An 18,312-nucleotide genomic window follows, 5' to 3' on the forward strand; every position below is an offset into this window, starting at 1 on the left:
AAAAGAGGGGGGGCCTACCTGAGGCCTACTGGAACTGCTAAAAACGTACCTGCCATTTAATCACCCATATTGGTTTTCTCTTCTTCAACTGGTAACTTTTTTTACTGGTTTTCTCTTCAACTCTTAACTAGCTGAACTTGAGCCTACCTCTATAAGAGCATGTTCTTAATGACTGTGCTATTTTGCCAGCTAAATCCCTATGCTTTTGCTGTACAGCAGTAATTCTCAGGCTTTAGAAGACATCAGAATCCCCTGGATGTCTTTTAAAACATAGTATTCTGGGGCCCACCCCCAGAGATTCTGATGCGGTAGACCTGGGTGAAACCTGAGGATTCATAGTTCTAACAAGTTCTCCCTGATGCTGCTGACCCATGGACCACGCTTTGGATAACACATGGGTAGAGAACTCCCAAGCAGGTGTATGACTTCCTGGGACCATCAATTCTTCATGGCAAAGCCTGGGTTTCAATTGCGGTCTCTGACATACCTCCTAGATTCAATCAATCCTTCATATCACATACTGAAATAGGAACTTTAATAAAGAAGTTTGCCTCAAAACTAAAAAATTAAAGTAAATTCTCTTTGAATTATATTGTTCTTCCAGGAACCAAATCTTGGGATAGGAGAACAGCTGTATGTGTTTAATGTAGTGACTCGAGAAGTAACTTGGAGGAGCAGGACCTCAAGTTAAGCTGTAGTGGAATCAATCACCCTCTGTAGCCATCACCATCTGTAGCCACCATTAACCCTCTTCTTGCATCTCTCTCCAGGTTCTTGGCTCATGTGAGCTCCTACACAGAGACGCCAGTGGTGGCCTGCATCGTGTCAGGGTTCCTGGCAGCACTCCTCTCACTGTTGGTCAGCCTGAGGGACTTGATAGAGATGATGTCCATCGGCACACTCCTTGCCTATACCTTGGTCTCTGTGTGCGTCTTGCTCCTTCGATACCAACCAGAGAGTAACATTGATGGTTTTGTAAAGTTCTTGTCTGAGGAACACACGAAGAAGAAGGAGGGCATTCTGGCTGACTGTGAGAAGGAAGTTTGTTCTCCTGTGAGTGAAGGGGAAGAGTTTTCCGGTCCAGCCACCAACACATGCGGGGCCAAGAACTTACCATCCTTGGGAGACAATGAAATGCTCATAGGAAAATCAGACAAGTCAGCTTACAATGTCAACCACCCCAACTATGGCACTGTGGACATAACCACAGGCATAGAAGCTGATGAATCTGAAAACATTTATCTCATCAAGTTGAAGAAACTGATTGGGCCCCGTTACTACACCATGAGGATCCGGCTGGGCCTTCCAGGCAAAATGGACCGGCCTACAGTAGCCACGGGGCACACGGTGACCATCTGTGTGCTTCTGCTCTTCATCCTCATGTTCATCTTCTGCTCCTTCATCATCTTTGGTTCCGACTACATCTCAGAGCAGAGCTGGTGGGCCATCCTTCTGGTTGTTCTGATGGTGCTGCTGATCAGCGCCCTGGTGTTCGTGATCCTGCAGCAGCCAGAGAATCCCAAGAAGCTGCCCTACATGGCCCCTTGCCTCCCCTTTGTGCCTGCCTTTGCCATGCTGGTGAACATCTATCTCATGCTAAAGCTGTCCACCATCACATGGATCCGGTTTGCTGTCTGGTGCTTCGTGGGTAAGCAACTTCTTTTGGAATATTGAGAGTTCCCTTTCAAGGCCTTAAAAAGGCTGATCCCAAAATTACCTCCTGGCTAGACTAGGCACCTCCTTTCTAAGATCAATCTGGCTGGCTCAACGGACCCTCGCTTTCTACATTACAATCAATAAAGTCAGTTGTCCCTTTCCGCCTATTAGGGTCTTGGTCATTGGCTCTGGAAGAATTGTGCTAATCAAACCATCACTTCCATGAGTACTATTACTGGAAGCTCTTCTCATATTAGCATAACTAGTATCAGAAAAAGTCCACTTAAAGTGAATCCACATAAAAGGGAGACCAAAATAGCAAAAGCAGGGGAGAAGGTGAAGGAGATTGATTGGAACTCTAACTTAGAAATTAAAAATTATAAAATATGCATTTGATCTTGCCCTTGACAAAATTAAAATAGCAGCCATGCTCTAATTTGTAAAATGAGCAAAGTATGAATAAAGTGTGGATCTTTCGGAATAATTTTTCTGACAAAATTGCATCATGACACCGTTTAACATCCCTTCCTTCATATTTGACTTATAAAATATTCAAAAGTTTCTCAATTTTCCCCAAGATCCTTTCTTCATTGTTTAGCATTTCGATCATTCTCTTGTGAAGTTCCCATCATGTCATAATCATTATTTTTCTTCCCCACTTCTGTTAATAATTGATGTGACTCTATCAGATCCTCAACTGTCCACAGCTTTGGGTGGGAATTCGAACTGTTCTCCAACATCACTTTCATTGACTTCAGAAAGTCGTGTACCTTTTCCAAGATTTCCAGTTTTACATTGTGGCCAATTTATATTGTATTTGTAATATAACAATCACTGATGTTTATGAGATGGCTGGGGGTTACTGCTAGTGATAACTTGGGAAGAATGTTTAGGGGAAGACTAATTTTAAAATTCCTTAGTCACTATTTTTTCAGTTCCCTATACAACTTGGCTAACCTGATAACAAACACTTAGCTAAGGAGGAACCTAGGTGCTTTGAGGAATAGGAAAGTAATATAATAAACAGTCCTTGCCTTTAGGACAGGCAAGACAAATATACGTGTAAAAACTAGCCTGCGAAGGCATTACAGAGACTTTTATCTACTTCTTGAGGTCAGGGATATGGGTGTTCAACCCTCTGTCATCTGGAACATAGTATATGCTCGATAAATACTTGTTAAATGACTACTAAGTACCCTTCAAAGGAGAAAAAAGAAATTTTCAGGCAGAATAACAGAGGGGACTTCAAGGAGGTAGAATTTAGATAGACATTTAGGTAAGATTTAGATAGAGAGAAGTAGGAAAAGCCATAGTGATCAAAGGAGAGGCCATGTGTCTTCCACTGGGTTTCACACCTCTGAAGGTCATCCTGTGCCTTCCTGCAACTGTGTTGTCCAACTTTTCACTACTCTAAGCCTCATCCCTCGTTATGCTTTAGAAGGATTTCTTAAGAGGACCCCACTGACTCATCAAGGTTTTAAACATTTATATGATTTATTCACAACCTCTCTTCTCTGTTTAAGTACTATTCCACTAGAATATGTAGCTAAGCATTGGAAAGATTTTACCGCGGGTAGAAGTGACCAAAGCAGGTAGAAACATTTTAGTCAAATAAATGTTGTCACATAACATAGCAGCTGTCAAATGAATGAAGGTATAGATACAAATACACATGGATTTAGTCATTCATTCACAGGCTGATAAAGCTGGAAGGGGCCTTCAATATCATCTAAAAACCCATTGTCATCAAGTTAATTCCAACTCATAGTGACTCTATAAGACAATAGAGCTGCCCCATAGGGTTTCCAAGGAACAGCTGGTGGATTCAAGCTGCTGACCTTTTGGTTAGTAGCTGTAGCTCTTAACCGCTGCACCACCAGGGCTCTTCAATATCATCTAGTACAACATTATCCACAGTGTGGTGTCCATCCCATTATTGATACATGGGCTGATTTTAGAGAGTATACGAATGAACTTTCACAACAATTCCCATTTCACAGATGAGGAAACTGAGACACAGAAAGATTAAGTAACCTGCCCAAGATCACATAGCTGGGATATAGCAGAGCTAAGATTAGTATTCGGGGTCCAGAATCCATGATTGTAGCCACTATACTAGAAACTTGACATACAAAAAACTAAAGTTCAGGAGACACTGACGTGGTCTATGACCTCCCCCTCCTCTCTCTAAATTTTACAGAGTAAACTGAAACTTCAAAATGTTAAATACATGCTCAAGGTCAACAGGAGTTTAGTCACAGAGCTATCAGCAGAACCCAGAATCCCCCTGTTCAGACCTGGCACCTCTACCGCTCCACCAGGGTGCCTCTGAGCAGACTTTCTTATCTGATCAAAGTGTTTGATAAGAAGTTTGTGAGGATTAACACATAGCATCAGGCTGGCTTCACGGGTACACAACCTGTGTGGTCACACAGGGCCCCAGGCTTGGAAAGGGCCCCACGCTTGGTTTTATGTTCTGCTATTGGCATCTTGAAATTCTTTTTATAACAAATCAAAAAAAAAAAAAAACTCATTGCCATCAAGTTCATGCCAATTCACAGTAGAGCTGCCCCAGAGGGTTTCCAAAGAGCCCCTGGAAGAGTCAAACTGCTGACTTTTTAGTTAACAGCCAAGCTCTTAACCTCTGTGCCACCAGGGCTCCAATTTTTTTAACAAGGAGCCCCAAATTCTCATTTTCCACTGATCCCTGCAAATTATGTAGCCTCTGTAGTTTCTGCAGCACCAGAGGCATTTTTCAAAAGTGGGGAGGTGGCAGGGACCTTCATTTTTGGAGTCAAGCAGCTCCCAGGTTCAAGTCACAGCTCTGCCACCTGCTTGTCTTACGACCTTAGGAAAGTTGCTTAACTTCTTTGGGCCTCAATTTACTCATCTGTAAAACCAAAAACCAATTGCCATACAGTAGATTTCAACTCATGGCGACCCCTTGTGTGTCAGAGTAGAAGTGTGCTCCATAGAGTTTGCTGTGGCTGACTTTTCGGAAGTAGGGCTCCAGCATTTTCTTCCCAGGTGCTTTGTGGGTAGACTCCAACTTCCAACCTTTTGATCAGTAGCTGAGTGTTTAGCCCTTTGCACTACCCAGGGTCCAAACTTGAACTGGTTGCTATTTGTGGCTTAAATAAGAAAATGTTGGCAGAATTAGTATGAAATATTTACTTGCTGCTGTTCTTTTGAAAATCTAAAATGATTTCTTGTCCCCCACTATGAACAAACTAGCTCTTGCAGGTCAAAGGTTGATGTGAACTTGTTCTCACTCAGGCTGCCTCCCAGTTAACAGCCTATGGGAAACTCCCTGAGACCCTTTTGTAACCTTGCTGATAGCACAAATTCCAAACTCCCTTCCAGAAACTGCCACTCACTGGCACAAGAGGTACCACCCTTGCAGCCCTGGGCTGTCCAAAGTAGAGGACACAGTAGCCTGCAATTCAACAAGCACCCAGGTCAGTTCAATGTGCTGCCCCACCAATGACCGCCCTGACAGGGAACACAACAAAGAGTCCCAGACAGAGCAGGGGAATAGTGTGGAGCAGAACTCAAATTCGTGTAAAAAGACCAGACTTCATGATCTAACAGAGACTGGAGAAACTCCCAAAACTATGGCTCCCTGATGCTCTGTTAACCCAGAACTGAAACCATTCCCAAAGCCCACTCTTCAGACAAAGATTAGACAGGGCTATAAAACAAAAAATAGTACACGTGAGGTGTGTGCTTCTTAGTTCAATCAGATACACGAGACCAAATGGGCAGCTCCAGTCCAGAGGCAGGATGAGAAGGTAGGAAGAGACAGGAATTGGTCAAATGGACACAGGCAACCTGGGGTGGGAAGGAGGAGTGTGCTGTCCCATTGTGGGAATTGCAACTAATGTCACAAAACAGTATGTATATATAAATTTTTATATGAGAAATTAACCTGAGCTGTAAACTTTCACCTAAAGCACAAAAACAAAAATGTGTAGCCCCGAAACCACATTTGGGAAGGATGGCTAGGATATCTGGCAGGTTCTGGCCACTGCTTTGATATCTTGCTCTGTACAGGCTGGCAAAGAGTACGTATCGCCCCAGTGCCCAGATTCTCAACCCTGGCTACACGTTAGAATCCCCTGGGCTACTTCTGAAACATACTATGCCCAGAACCCAGAAAATCAGGGATTTTCTGATTCAATTGGTCTGGTGTGGCAAGGCAATGGATATTTGTGAAAGCCCCTCTGCCTAGGTAATTTTAATGTACAGCCAGGGTTACAATGATTTAGATTAGTAGTTCTCAAAGTGGTTCCCAGACCAGCAGCATCAGCATCATCTAGGAAGTATTAGAAATGCAATTTTTAGATCCCATCCCAGACCTACCAAATCATTCTCTGATGGCAACTTAAGCTTTAACAAGCCCTCGAGGTTATTCTGATGTGCAGCTGCTCCACACTAATTTAGAGAGGAGAATAAGAAGAGATTTTCAAGCAGGGTTGTTCTTGTTAGGGGCCGTTGAGTCAGTTTTGACTCACAGCCACTCTATGTACAATTAGGCGTGGATTAACCAGAGGCACAGCAAGCAAGGTACAAAACCAAAACACCAAACCCACTGCCATCGAGTCGATTCCAACTCATAGCGACCGTATAGGACAGAGTAGAACTGCCCTGTAGAGTTTCCAAGAAGCTCCTGGCAGATTCGAACTGCCAACCTCTTGGTTAATAGCTGTAGCACTTAACCACTATGCCACCAAGGTTTCCAAGCAAGGTATCCAAAAAAAAAAAAATGACGGGCTTAATTGTATTCATCTACTAGTGAACAGTTTCACATGAGTTTCACTACATCTTTGGAACGCCTTTCTTTGGAATAGGCACAAATATGGATCTCTTCCAGTCGGTTGGCCAGGTAGCTGTCTTCCAAATTTTTTGGCATAGACAAGTGAGTGCTTCCAGCGCTGCATCTGTTTGTTGACACATTTCAATTGGTAATTCTATCAGTTCCTGGGGGCTTGTTTTTCAACAGTGCCTTCAGTGCAGCTTGGACTTCTTCCTTCAATACCATCAGTTCTTGATCATGTGCTACCTCCTGAAATGGCTGAATGTCGGCCAAGACTTTTTGGTATAGTGACTGTGTGTTCCTTCCATCTTCTTTTGATGCTTCCTGTATCGTTCAATGTTTTACTCACAGATAGAATCATTCAATATTGCAACTCAAGGCTTCAATTTTTTCTTCAGTTCTTTCAACTTGAGAAGTGCTGAACATGTTCTTCCCTTTTATTTTTCCAACTCCAGGTCTTTACATGTTTCATTGTAATATTTTACTTTGTCTTCTCCAGCTGCCCTTTGAAATCTTCTGTTCAGCTCTTTTACTTTCTCATTTCTTCCATTCACTTTAGCTACTCTACATTCAAAAGGAAGTTTCAGAGTCTCTTCTGACATCCATTTTGGTCTTTTTTTCTGCATTTTTGATGACCTTTTGCTTTCTTCATGTATGATGTCCATGATGTCATCCCACAACTCATCTGGTCTTCAATCATTAGTGTTCACTGCGTCAAATCTGTTCTTGAGAATGCCTCTAAATTCTAAAGGTCATACTTTGGCTTTATGGACTGTTTAATTTTCTTTGGCTGCAACTTGAATATGAACAGTTGAGATAGTCTGTTCTGCAGTTCACCCCTGGCCTTGCTCTAATTGATGATATTGATCTTCTCCATCATCTCTTTCCACAGATGTAGTCGATTTGATTCCTGTTTGTATTCCATCTGGCACAGTCCACATGTATAGTCACTGTTTATGTTGCCGAAAAAAAGTATTTCCAATGAATAGGTCATTGGTCTTGCAAAATTCTACCATGCCATGTCCAGCATCGTTTCTCTCACCAAGGCCATATTTTCCAACTATCAATCTTTCTTTGTTTCTGATTTTCACATTCCAATCACCAGTAATGATCAATGCATCTTGATGGCATGTTTCATCAATTTCAGACTGCAGAAGTTGGTAAAAATCTTCAATTTCCTCATCTTTGGCCTTAGTAGTTGCTAAGTAAATTTGAATAATGGTTGTATTAACTGGTCTTCCTTGTAGGCATATGGATATTATCCTATCACTGACAGCATTTTACTTCAGAATGGATCTTCAAATGTTCTTTTTGACAATAAATGTGATGCCATTCTTCTTCAGTTTGCCCTTCCCAGCATAGTAGAGCATATGATTGTTCAATTCAAAACGGCCAATACCAGCCCATTCAGGTCACTAATGCCTAAATTATCAGTCTGTATACATTCCATTTCATTTTTTGATGACTACAATTTTCCTGGAGTCATACTTCATACATTCCATGTTTCAATTATTAATGGATGTTTGCAGCTGTTTCTTCTCTTTTGTGCCACATCAGCAAATGAGGGTCCCAGGAGCTTGACTCCATCCACATTATTAAGGTCAACTCTACTTTGAGGAGGCAGCTCTTCCTCAGTTGTAATTGGAGCAAGTTCCAGCCTGAGGGGCTCATCTTCTGGCACCATATCAGACAATGTTCTGCTGTATTCATAAGGTTTTCACTGGCCAATATTTTCAGAAGTAGATCACCAGGTCCTTCTTTCTAGTCTGTCTTAGTCTGGAAACTCCACTGAAACCTGTCCACCATGTGTGACCCTGCTGGTATCTGAAATACTGGTGGCATAGCTTCCAGCAATACAGCAACGTGCAAGCCACCACAGTACAACAAACTGACAGATGAGTAATGGGCAAGCGGGGCAGATAGTTTAATTATTAAACTCCCTGTTTTTCAAAAATAAACTTTTGCATAAATTTATCCATCCCACAACTCCAAACTGACTTATAAAATCTTCAAAGGTTTTATAGGATAAATACCTCACCTCTACACTTATGGGGGTTCGAACCCACCAGTGGCTTCTCAAAAGAAAAGACCTGAAAATCTGCTTCTGTAAAGATTATAGCCTAGAAAACCCTATGGAGCAGTTGTACTCTGTAATATGTGGGGTTGCCATCAGTCGGAATCAACTTGACTGCAAAGGGTTTGGTGCTTTGGTTTTCTTAATGTTTGTAAAATCCATTCATGTTGCTACTTGTAGTTTGTTCATACTGATTGCTGTTTACCATTCCACTGAGTTAATATCCCACAATAGGTGTAGCCATTCTATTTTCCATGGACATTTGGGCCATTTCCAGTTTCGGGATATTATGAATAGAGCTGCTATGAACATCACATACATATTTTTTGTGGACACGTAGACACAATTCTGTTGGGTGTCTGTTGAGTTGGAAGTAGAATTGCTGGCTCAGATTACTGAATTTTTAATAAGATTGAATTACATCCCATGACCCCTTACCTCTCAAATAAAATAATGGTTCCCAACTCCATTTTACAGATGAGACACTGAGGCATTAACTAAAGTGACTTCATATTAGATCTCTTGCAGGGCCAGAGAGAGAGCCTCCCCACCTTCCACGCTAAACCTGCTCTTCCTGGCCACACCATATTAAACAAACCTTATTGTTGTTTTAACCAATAAGCTTATGGTGATATTAAAAATAATAATATTCAGCAACAGTCGCAGTTGGCCGTGATTGCAGAGGGTGGGGAGGACACCTTCTCCTTACCATCCAGTCTTCATTTCTGCATTGACAATTGTCTGTTTTGGAAATTTGATCCCAGAGTAATAAAAACAAAAAAGGTCTCTGGGCATAACAGAGTGCTTCAGTTATCTGCAGCAGGCAGGGCTTCCTGCTGGAAAGTGTGCCCCAGGAAGAGGCAGCTCCACCCCACAGAGGTCAAAGGCCACCTCTCCTCAGGCCGAGCTTGGAGCTGTACACAGAGGACAGGAAACTCCGGAGGACCCTAGAGGTTAGGGGCCTGCTCTTTGACCTGGGTTTGTTCCTGCAGATTGGAAATCTGCTCTTGCTTATCCACAGGTTACCCAGTCTCTTTTCAGAGTGGAGTTTTTATTCTAAGTTTACTCCCACAGGATCTAGACACCCACATCTCCCCACCCCTTTCACTTCTGGGTTTGAGGCCATTTGCTTAATTTTCAATAAAAAGTGTAAACGCGTTTCGTCAGCTGATGCTGAGGGCAGAAGCAGGCTCGGCATTTCTGAACCTTCATTGGGGGCCCCTGGGTGGGATGGGAACTGCCCTCGGTTTAGAGTCCAGAGACAGGCATTCTGGTGCCATTCCAGCCACAACTGTACTGCACAGTCCCTCACTTCTCTGGGATGATGGATGAGAGTGCGCCTTTTTGTAAAGGACTTTACAATCACAAGGTGTTTTATGACATAAAGACAGCGCACTCAAGCGCTGAAGGCATGATTCTTCATTCTGTCCAGCCCAAACCACTCTCAGGCACATTCTCCACTGGGGGACTTCTGTCTGGAAGAGAAGCCAACTCTCCCCTGCCCCCCTACTTTGGAACATTTCTCTTACTGAAAACAGCCTCTCACAGAACTCATGGCCATTGCCTTTGACCAGAGCTGGCGTTCAGCCATGTGCCCTGTACAGCTATGTCTTGTTACAACAGTGAAATGCTTCTATGTCTGCTGCTAACAGGCCACTGCCCTGATCTCCTCCTCCCAAGTGTCCCCTGCTGCCCTGGCCACACCAGGCACCCCACACCCTAGTGCCCCCCACCCCTTACCGCTCCAGCATGGCCCAGCAGGGGTCCTCCAATCCCTGCTGTAGCATGAAAGCTGACTCCCTTCTGATTTTTAATATCACTCTGCCCTATAACCAGTCTCTCATAGATAGATATACGATGTATAACTACAAGAGGATTGAACCAAGTGTTTAAGAATCAGCAGAATTAAATATCCAAATAGAATAAATAGTATCATTTATTTATTAGCCATCTTATTCTTGAGGCTTGGTTCCAAATGACTTTCAGCTTATGCCAAAATCAAACTCACTCTTAAAAGATAAAACTTGGCCATGTGTAAGGGTTGACAAAAGAATGTGATGTCAGTCCCAGTGACAATCTTAAATAATGACACCAAGAAAAAAAAAAGATTTCAAGCAACGATAGCCTCATTGAAATAAGGGCATACCCTCTTAAGGTGACTACTTTAAAGGGTTTTTCCACATGTGTATAATAATTCAGGAAAATTTTAATACTGGGTGGACATCAGATGGCATTAAGGAATTATTGCTCATTTTTAGATGTGATAATACTATATTACATTTTTTAAAGGAGTCTTCATTTTAAAGATTTGTTGTTGTTGTTGTTGTTGTCGTCAAGTCAATTCTGATTCATGGCGACCCCATGTGTGCAGAATAGAACTGCTTCATAGGGTTTCCAAAGGCTGATTTTTTGGAAGTAGGTCTCCAGGCCTGTCTTTTGAGGTGCCTCTCGGTGGGTCCAAACAGCCAACCTTTTGGCAAGTAGTGAGCACTTACCATTGGCGCCACCCAGGGACTCTGATTGGGTGGCGCAAATGGTTAAGCTCTGGACTGCTAACTGAAACATTGGTGGTTGAAACCCACCCAGAAATGGACCGGAAGTAAAGCCCAGCCATCTGCTTCCAGACAAAAAGTCACTGCCTTGAAAACCCTATGAAACAGCTCTACTCTGCAATCATGACGTCGCCATGAGTCAGAGTCATTTCAATGGGAACTAAAACAACAACAATTTTAGAGGTACAGACTGAAATATTACAATGAAACAAGACAGAAGAGATTTGTTTCAAGATCATCTAATAGGGCAGAGGAGTGACTGCTGGGGGGAAGCTGAGTGACGAGGATGTGGGGGGTTCATTATACTATTCTCCACTTTTGTGTGTGTTCAAAAGTTAAGCACTGGTGTTTTCAGTCTGTACCTCATAGATGAGAGAAAAACAGATAGGAGCACCCTGGATTAGGGTATGGAGAGACCTGGAAGACAGTCCAACCACTCTCCATGTTGCCATAGACAACCCCTTACATTTTCTGTGCCCACTTTCCTTTCTGTGAAATGTACATAATTATAACCCACGCACACACACACTCCTACCCAAACAGGCTAAGAAGAGCCTAAGTAAGAGAACATTTGTATAACATTTTGAGTTCCTTGGAGGAAAGGTGCAACATAAATGATGCATTATTTTAGGACCTTGCCCCAAGAGGTGTTGTGTGAAGCTTAGTTTAGACGGTTTAGGATTCCCAGGATCCTCACAGATTTTTCAGAAACTACCTCATGCTTAGTTCTCTCAGCCAACTGAAAAAAGGAGCAGAAACAAAACACCCTGCTTCTACACAGGAGGCTTTTAGCAGCTCTGTTTACTCCTCCAACACAAAGCCCTTGTTATGTGTGACAGATGGTAGTACATGTTTCTCCTCTCTCTTTCTTCCTTCATTTGTCCCCCTCTGTTTCTTTGTCCCCCCCAGTTTTCCTTTTTCTCCAATATTCCTCTGCCACACACCACTTTTCCTGAATTGACTCAAGGGCCAGCAAGAAGGATAAATACAAAACTGAATACCAACACCAAAGAGAAGGCTTTTGCCGGAGCTGGCTATGTATTCCATCAGGGTGCCACAATTGCTTCGTGGTTCGCAGTGCTCATATTTAAACTGTATTTTTCAAGACAGAGTGACACACCTTTGAAACTGCAGGGGGCTCAGAGCAAACATGAAAAGGCCCATAAATATTTATGTGGCAGCTTTCCATGGGTTGTTTTCCCAAAGTAAATCATAGTCGATGTGCACACATATGTACACACACACACACACACACACACACACAAGTGTTCATTCCAAACCTAGCCACACCCAAGGAAAGGTTAGGGGTTCAAACCCACCAGCTGCTCAGTGGAAGAAAGACCTAGCATTCTGCTTCAATAAAGATTGACAGCCTTGGAAAACCTACAGGGCACTTCTACGTTGTCCTGTAGGGTCACTATATGTTGGAATCAACTCGATGGAAATGGGTTTGGCTTTGTTTATAAACCAGCCTGCAAGGGAGGGAGGGAGTGGAGGATTTGATCAGCAAGAGATTTTTCTCTACCCATATGGAATGCTGTTTCTGCCGTTCTGACCCAGGCAGTCATAATCTTTCCCAACTTCTGTTACTTCTCCTGTAAAATGAAGGTAGTAGAATAGGTAGATAATCTATAGTGTTTGCCCTCTCTAGACATCTATGATTCTATGAGCAATCACACCAAGGTTTTTGGAGAATTCTCATAACTGTGAATCTGCTTGATTCCCTAATACCTGGTAGGGGCTGGGAAGGTCTATTAGGATGGATGTCATAGCACAGCCTGACAATGACATGTCTGGTGGCAGAAGATGAAAGTTAGGGACAAAAGGAGGGGAAAACATGGCATTGCCTTCAATGGGGAAAATAACTCATCCATAAGTAGGATCAAGAAGAGGATCCAAGAGAAAAGAACTGGCATAATAGATTCCGGGTTAGGAGTCAAGACTTGGCACCTACCTGGATATCTAGGAGAAAAGACCACAAAAGATAAAACTGGGCAAAAGGAAGTATGTACCCGCAGATCCCCTTGTTGTTGTTGCTGCTGTTGTTAGGTGCCATCAAGTCAGTTCCAACTCATAGTGACAAGAGAGTGAAACACTGCCTAGTCCTGCACCATCCTCATAATCATTGCTATGCTTGAGCCCATTGTTGCAGCCACTGTGTCAACCCATCTCATTGAGGGTCTCCCTCTTTTTCACTGACCCTCTACCAAGCATAATGTCCCTACCCAGGGAGTGGTTCCTCCTGATAACATGTCCAAAATATGTGAGACGAAGTGGCATAGTGGTTAAGTGTTTGGCTTCTAACCAAAAGGTTGGCAGTTTGAATCCACCAGCTGCTCCTTGGAAACCCTGTGGGGTAGTTCTGCCCTGTCCTACAGGGTGACTATGAGTCGGAATCGACTTGACAGCAACAGGCAGAGCCCCTTGGTCACCTGAAATTCATCTCAGGTCCCAAACATGCTTCAGACAGCAACATTCTCCCAGAACAGGCATTCTGGCCCCTTTAGACAAGCCCTTGATTTGATATCTCGCTCTACACAAGGATAATAACTACACCCCACGCCCAGGTAAGAAAGAGTATAGGCTCAAAAAGATGAGGTTGCCATTTGAGAAGTAACAGCTACAGCTGCAAATGATTAACTCTAGGATTCACTACCAATTAGGACTATAAATCTCTGCTTACTTTGGCTCCTAGAAAGCTGATTTCACTGGGGCAGGGGCGGGCGGGGGAGGGGGTGGCATTTGAGACAATGAGGGAGAAATCCGAGCTTAAAAAGACACACTTCAAATGCAAAAGCAAGCAGGGTGTCTCAAGCACCAGAGCAGCAAAGCAGGCTGGATTTGTGGTTCTAAGCGGACAACCCAGAAGATGCCTTCAGGTTTAGCAAAGTCAGAGACTGCTGCCACCAGAAGAGAGCGTCAGGGGCCCGGAAGGAGGTTGCCTGATTCACTGGACCCCAGTCAGTGGCCAGGTCATAGCATCCCCCCAGGTGGTGGCCGAGCACGTGAATCAGACACTTGATGTCCCTCATCTCAGGGGTTCTCAGCCTTGGCTGACCATTGGAATCTCCTGTGAAGCTTCGCAAACATACCTACGCCTGGGTCTCACTGCGGACTAATTAAAGCAGAATTATTAGGGCTGAGGCTTGGGTATCAGTGTTCAAAAACTCCCCAGGTGATGCTCAACTGCAGCTAGGGTTAAGAACCACAATTTATTTCATTCTCACAACAACCCCATTAAAGGTACTCTAACTCTCATGACTTTGCAGAGGAGAAAACTGAAACCCAGAGAGGGAAAGTAACTGATCCAGGTTACACAGCTCCTAGTGATGGAGGCAGAATTTGAACCCAAAGCTCGCCCTCTTAATCAAAATGCTTTATCACCTTCCAAAGCCATGCTTCTCAGCTTTCCAGGCACTGAAACTTTGTGGGCTCTTCAGGTTAGAAAATGAGGCTCCAAAACTATATTTATAAATTGTTTCTAAAAAAAACTAATAGAAATGAAACATTAACCTGTAATACTGCTACATAATAACTAGTGTGTCAAGTTTCTTTCCTTTGTTGGAATGACCTCAACACAGAAAAGTTGCATTGGTCTTTTCATGCTTATCAGGAGTTTTCATTCATTCATTCAACAAACATTAATTAAGGGCCAGTTTTCGGCAGAGTTATTTAATGAGTTGCAGAGACAGACAGGTAAAGAGATCACCACAGGAAGATGTGCTCAGAGCTGTAACAGTGGCATGCTCCGTACACTCTGTGAGTCCCCAGAAGAAAGCAGGCAGCTCTGGGTGGCAGTGATATATTATACCTTTGGTCAGTGAAAAATGGCAAGGTAAATTATAAGATAACGTATGCATGTTGCTAAGTGGCGATACAAAAGATGGGGTCCCTAAATAGAGGCAGGGAATAATAAAATCTATGAGAATGTTGGTAACACACTGTCGCTGATCCATAAATATTTAAAAAATGCAGAGTCCCTGGGTGATGCAAACATTTACCGCACTTGGCTGCTAACCGAAAAGTTGGCAGTTTCAAGTCCACCCAGAGGTGCCTTGGAAGAAAGGCCTGGCAATCTACATCTGAAAAATCAGCCATGGAACACCCTCTGGAGCACAATTCTATTCTGACACACATGCGGTGGCCATGAGTCCCAGTCCACTCTACAACAACTGGTTAGAAAAGGCAGGTTCCGGGCTGTCACTGCGCGAATGTAGTGAACTGAACAGCAACCTAGAGAGCGAGTGTCCTGTCTAAAGTCACCTACTCTCACTTCCACCCAATAATTGCCATATAGAAGTGTGGGTGCCATGTTGTCACCTTCTGACCTTTTTAGGGAAAGCTGGAAATATGCATTGTTTAGAACAAGATCTCTGCACTTGCAAATGGCATCGAATTAGAGTCTTTTCAAAACACCGTGTAGACCGAAGAAAGCACACCCACACCAGGTCTGGTTTCGCCATCGACCACGATCTCCCCGCTAGACCCGAGGGTCCCAAAGCACCTGCTCATCCACCTGTGCCCTTCCTCCCCTGCAGGTATGCTCATTTACTTTGGGTACGGCATCTGGAACAGCACCCTGGAAATCAGCGCGCGGGAGGAAGCCCTGCACCAGAGCACGTACCAGCGCTACGACGTTGATGACCCCTTCTCGGCGGAAGAGGGTTTCTCCTACGCCACAGAGGGTGAGAGCCAGGAGGGCTGGGGCGGGCCGGCAGAAGACAAAGGCTTCTATTACCAGCAGATGTCAGATGCGAAGCCAAACAGCCGGACAAGTAGCAAAGCTAAGAGCAAAAGCAAACACAAACAGAACTCAGAAGCCCTGATAGCAAACGATGAGTTAGATTACTCTCCAGAGTAGGAGTAAACACGTAAGAGGGTGGAGATGACCAGGATTTATTTTCAGTCATTTGATCTGTGGGCTAGAATGTGAACTGTTTTGGCTCTCATTTCACAAACCCAGCCTCCCCCAAAGTCAGTCCCCTGTCATAGCCTGTCATTTGCTCCTTTTGCTCTTCAGGATAGTTGGGTTGAAGGGTTGGTTCCCTCATGAAAAGCTAAACGAGAGGCTACAAGAAATTCTATCTTAGGTGCAACCATCAGAGCTGATGGTAGCAAATGTTTCCTAGGTCTTTGCTTTGCTGCTTAGATCTTTCTGCTTCTTACTGAGACCCCAAGAAGCAAGGAGCAGGCTTCCTGGACCACACGGAGGCTGCAGCTCCTCTGGGAGATGAGCCAAGGCAGGTGAGAGTGTGCAGGCAGCACCTCGACCACCTGAGACCGGAGGGGCAAAGCTCTGTTCCCAGCATGTCGGGCTGAGGGTGGCTCCCCTAGGCCAGGGTGGGCAGGCTAGAGTTGGCGCTTCCTGAGCAAGCAACATTTTGTCCTGAAAGCTCACAAAAAACAAACTCACGGAGAAGACACGTGATTCTCTTCATTCATCAATGTGTCACTGTCTCCAAACCATATGTGAAGGTCCAGCAGAGATCAGGGTCTCTGAGACCATTTCCCCAAAGGTTTCTGCTTCACCAAAAATTACTTATGCAAGCCCAATAACATGGTGAAAAGCACCAAGAAAGCTCAACTTCAATGCCCCCAAAAATTAAATGGCCATCTCTTGCAGGGAAGGCCGGCAGGGCATTGGCAGAAATTACCTCTCTGTCATGCCTTCTCTTATACCAGACTCTAAGCTCCTCCTGGCACCATGAAAGAGGGCAAAGGTGGACCATGATTTCATGGCACTAATATGCCTTGAAGAAGTAGGCCGTTGTTTTAGAATCAGATAAAAACCTTTACAAGGAGAAGTGGCCCAGCCACTGAGATCACATTGCAAATTCTATTTCATATTTCTAAAATTATAAATTCTGGAGTTTTTTTAGAATATGTAAGCACTTGATTGGTGGGTGCTACCCTCAAAACAGAAAAAGTTGAAGCCCAGCTGCTTAGGTAATTGCGTTCTGTGGGATTGCATTTCTCTTCTGAATGGTAGTCCTCTGGGGTAGCTCAGAGCAGCTCACTGAAGCCCAGACAAATACCTACTGCTAAGGGCTAAATCTGGAGCATAAGGGGGGATCTTAAAAAAAGAAATTTTCTCAGAAACAAGTAGACAAGAGAAAAAACACATTGTCTGTATGTTCTACCCTTGGCTTACGGGGATTCCCATAGCTGCAGGGAGGTATATACGCACGTGTGTGAAGTCACGATTTGGGTCAAGCTAAAATTTCCTGAAAAGGAGGCAAAACAATGAATTCCTCACTTTATCCCTCCTAGATCCGTTATTATGCCATAAGTTTTCCTAAACACATCGACAAGCATTCAAGTCCATTCTTCCTTAAAGGCTGAGGCTTGTGCCATCTTGGAGAGGAGGCAAAGTCCATTCTTTCATTCAGCGAACACTGAGAATCTATCAAGTGTTGAGTGATGGTAATAGAAAGGTGTATAGCATCTGCCCTCAAGGGCTCCCAGTCCAGGAGACAGCCGCACTGAAGCATGATAAATGAAATTAAACAACCAAGCCTGACAAGTCCTCACAGCTGATACACTGAGGTTTAACATAATCTAAAATCATCCCTTGAGACTAGTTTTTTTAAATAGGCTACGGGTCTATTGCACCCATAGCCCATGTATGCCATTAACTTCAAATAACTACTGTTTTATAGATTTTCTTTTTTTATTCTTCTTATACTAATTGTTTGGAGCCCTGGGTGGCACAGTGGTTAAGAACTTGGCTGCTAACCAAAAGGTTGGTAGTTCGAATCCACTAGCCACTCCTTGGAAACCCCATGGGGCAGCTCTACACTGTCACTATGAGTCGGAATGGACCCGACGGCAACGGGTTTGGGTTTTTTATACTAATTGTTTGGAGTTCCTGGGTGGTACAAACAGTTAACGTGCTCTGCTGCTAACTGAAAGGTTGGGTTTCAAGTCCACCCAGAGGTTCCCTGGGAAGAAAGGCCTGGCAATCTGCTTCTGAAAAATCAGCCATTGAAAACCCTCTGGAGCACATTTCTACTCTGACATACATGGGTTCGCCATGAGTCAGAGTTGATTCTGGGACAACTGGTTGTGGTGGACACTAATTGTTTAGAAATCTGGTTTCCTGAGTTAGCTTTGTCATTTTAATGTAATGATTGGCAATGCTGTGTTTTCTGTCTCCTAAACTTAATCGTAAAGACACAGTGCCGCCTGGCCTGTGAAAAATATCTTTTGGAATT

General features: G+C 43.7%; 1 protein-coding gene across 1 annotated transcript in view; it reads left to right on the plus strand.

Annotated features, from left to right (window-relative positions):
* SLC7A14 (solute carrier family 7 member 14) overlaps nt 1–15,959 on the plus strand; it is a 63,866-nt gene extending 47,907 nt beyond the window's left edge. The window contains exons 6-7 of the mRNA XM_049867720.1: nt 771–1,648; nt 15,637–15,959. Coding sequence (XP_049723677.1) covers nt 771–1,648; nt 15,637–15,959 — 1,201 coding nt within the window. The remainder of the gene's footprint in view (nt 1–770; nt 1,649–15,636) is intronic.
* Nucleotides 15,960–18,312: the final 2,353 nt, after the last annotated feature.

The sequence above is a fragment of the Elephas maximus genome, chromosome 23, assembly GCF_024166365.1.
Source record: "Elephas maximus indicus isolate mEleMax1 chromosome 23, mEleMax1 primary haplotype, whole genome shotgun sequence".
NCBI classification, from domain to species: Eukaryota; Metazoa; Chordata; class Mammalia; order Proboscidea; family Elephantidae; genus Elephas; species Elephas maximus.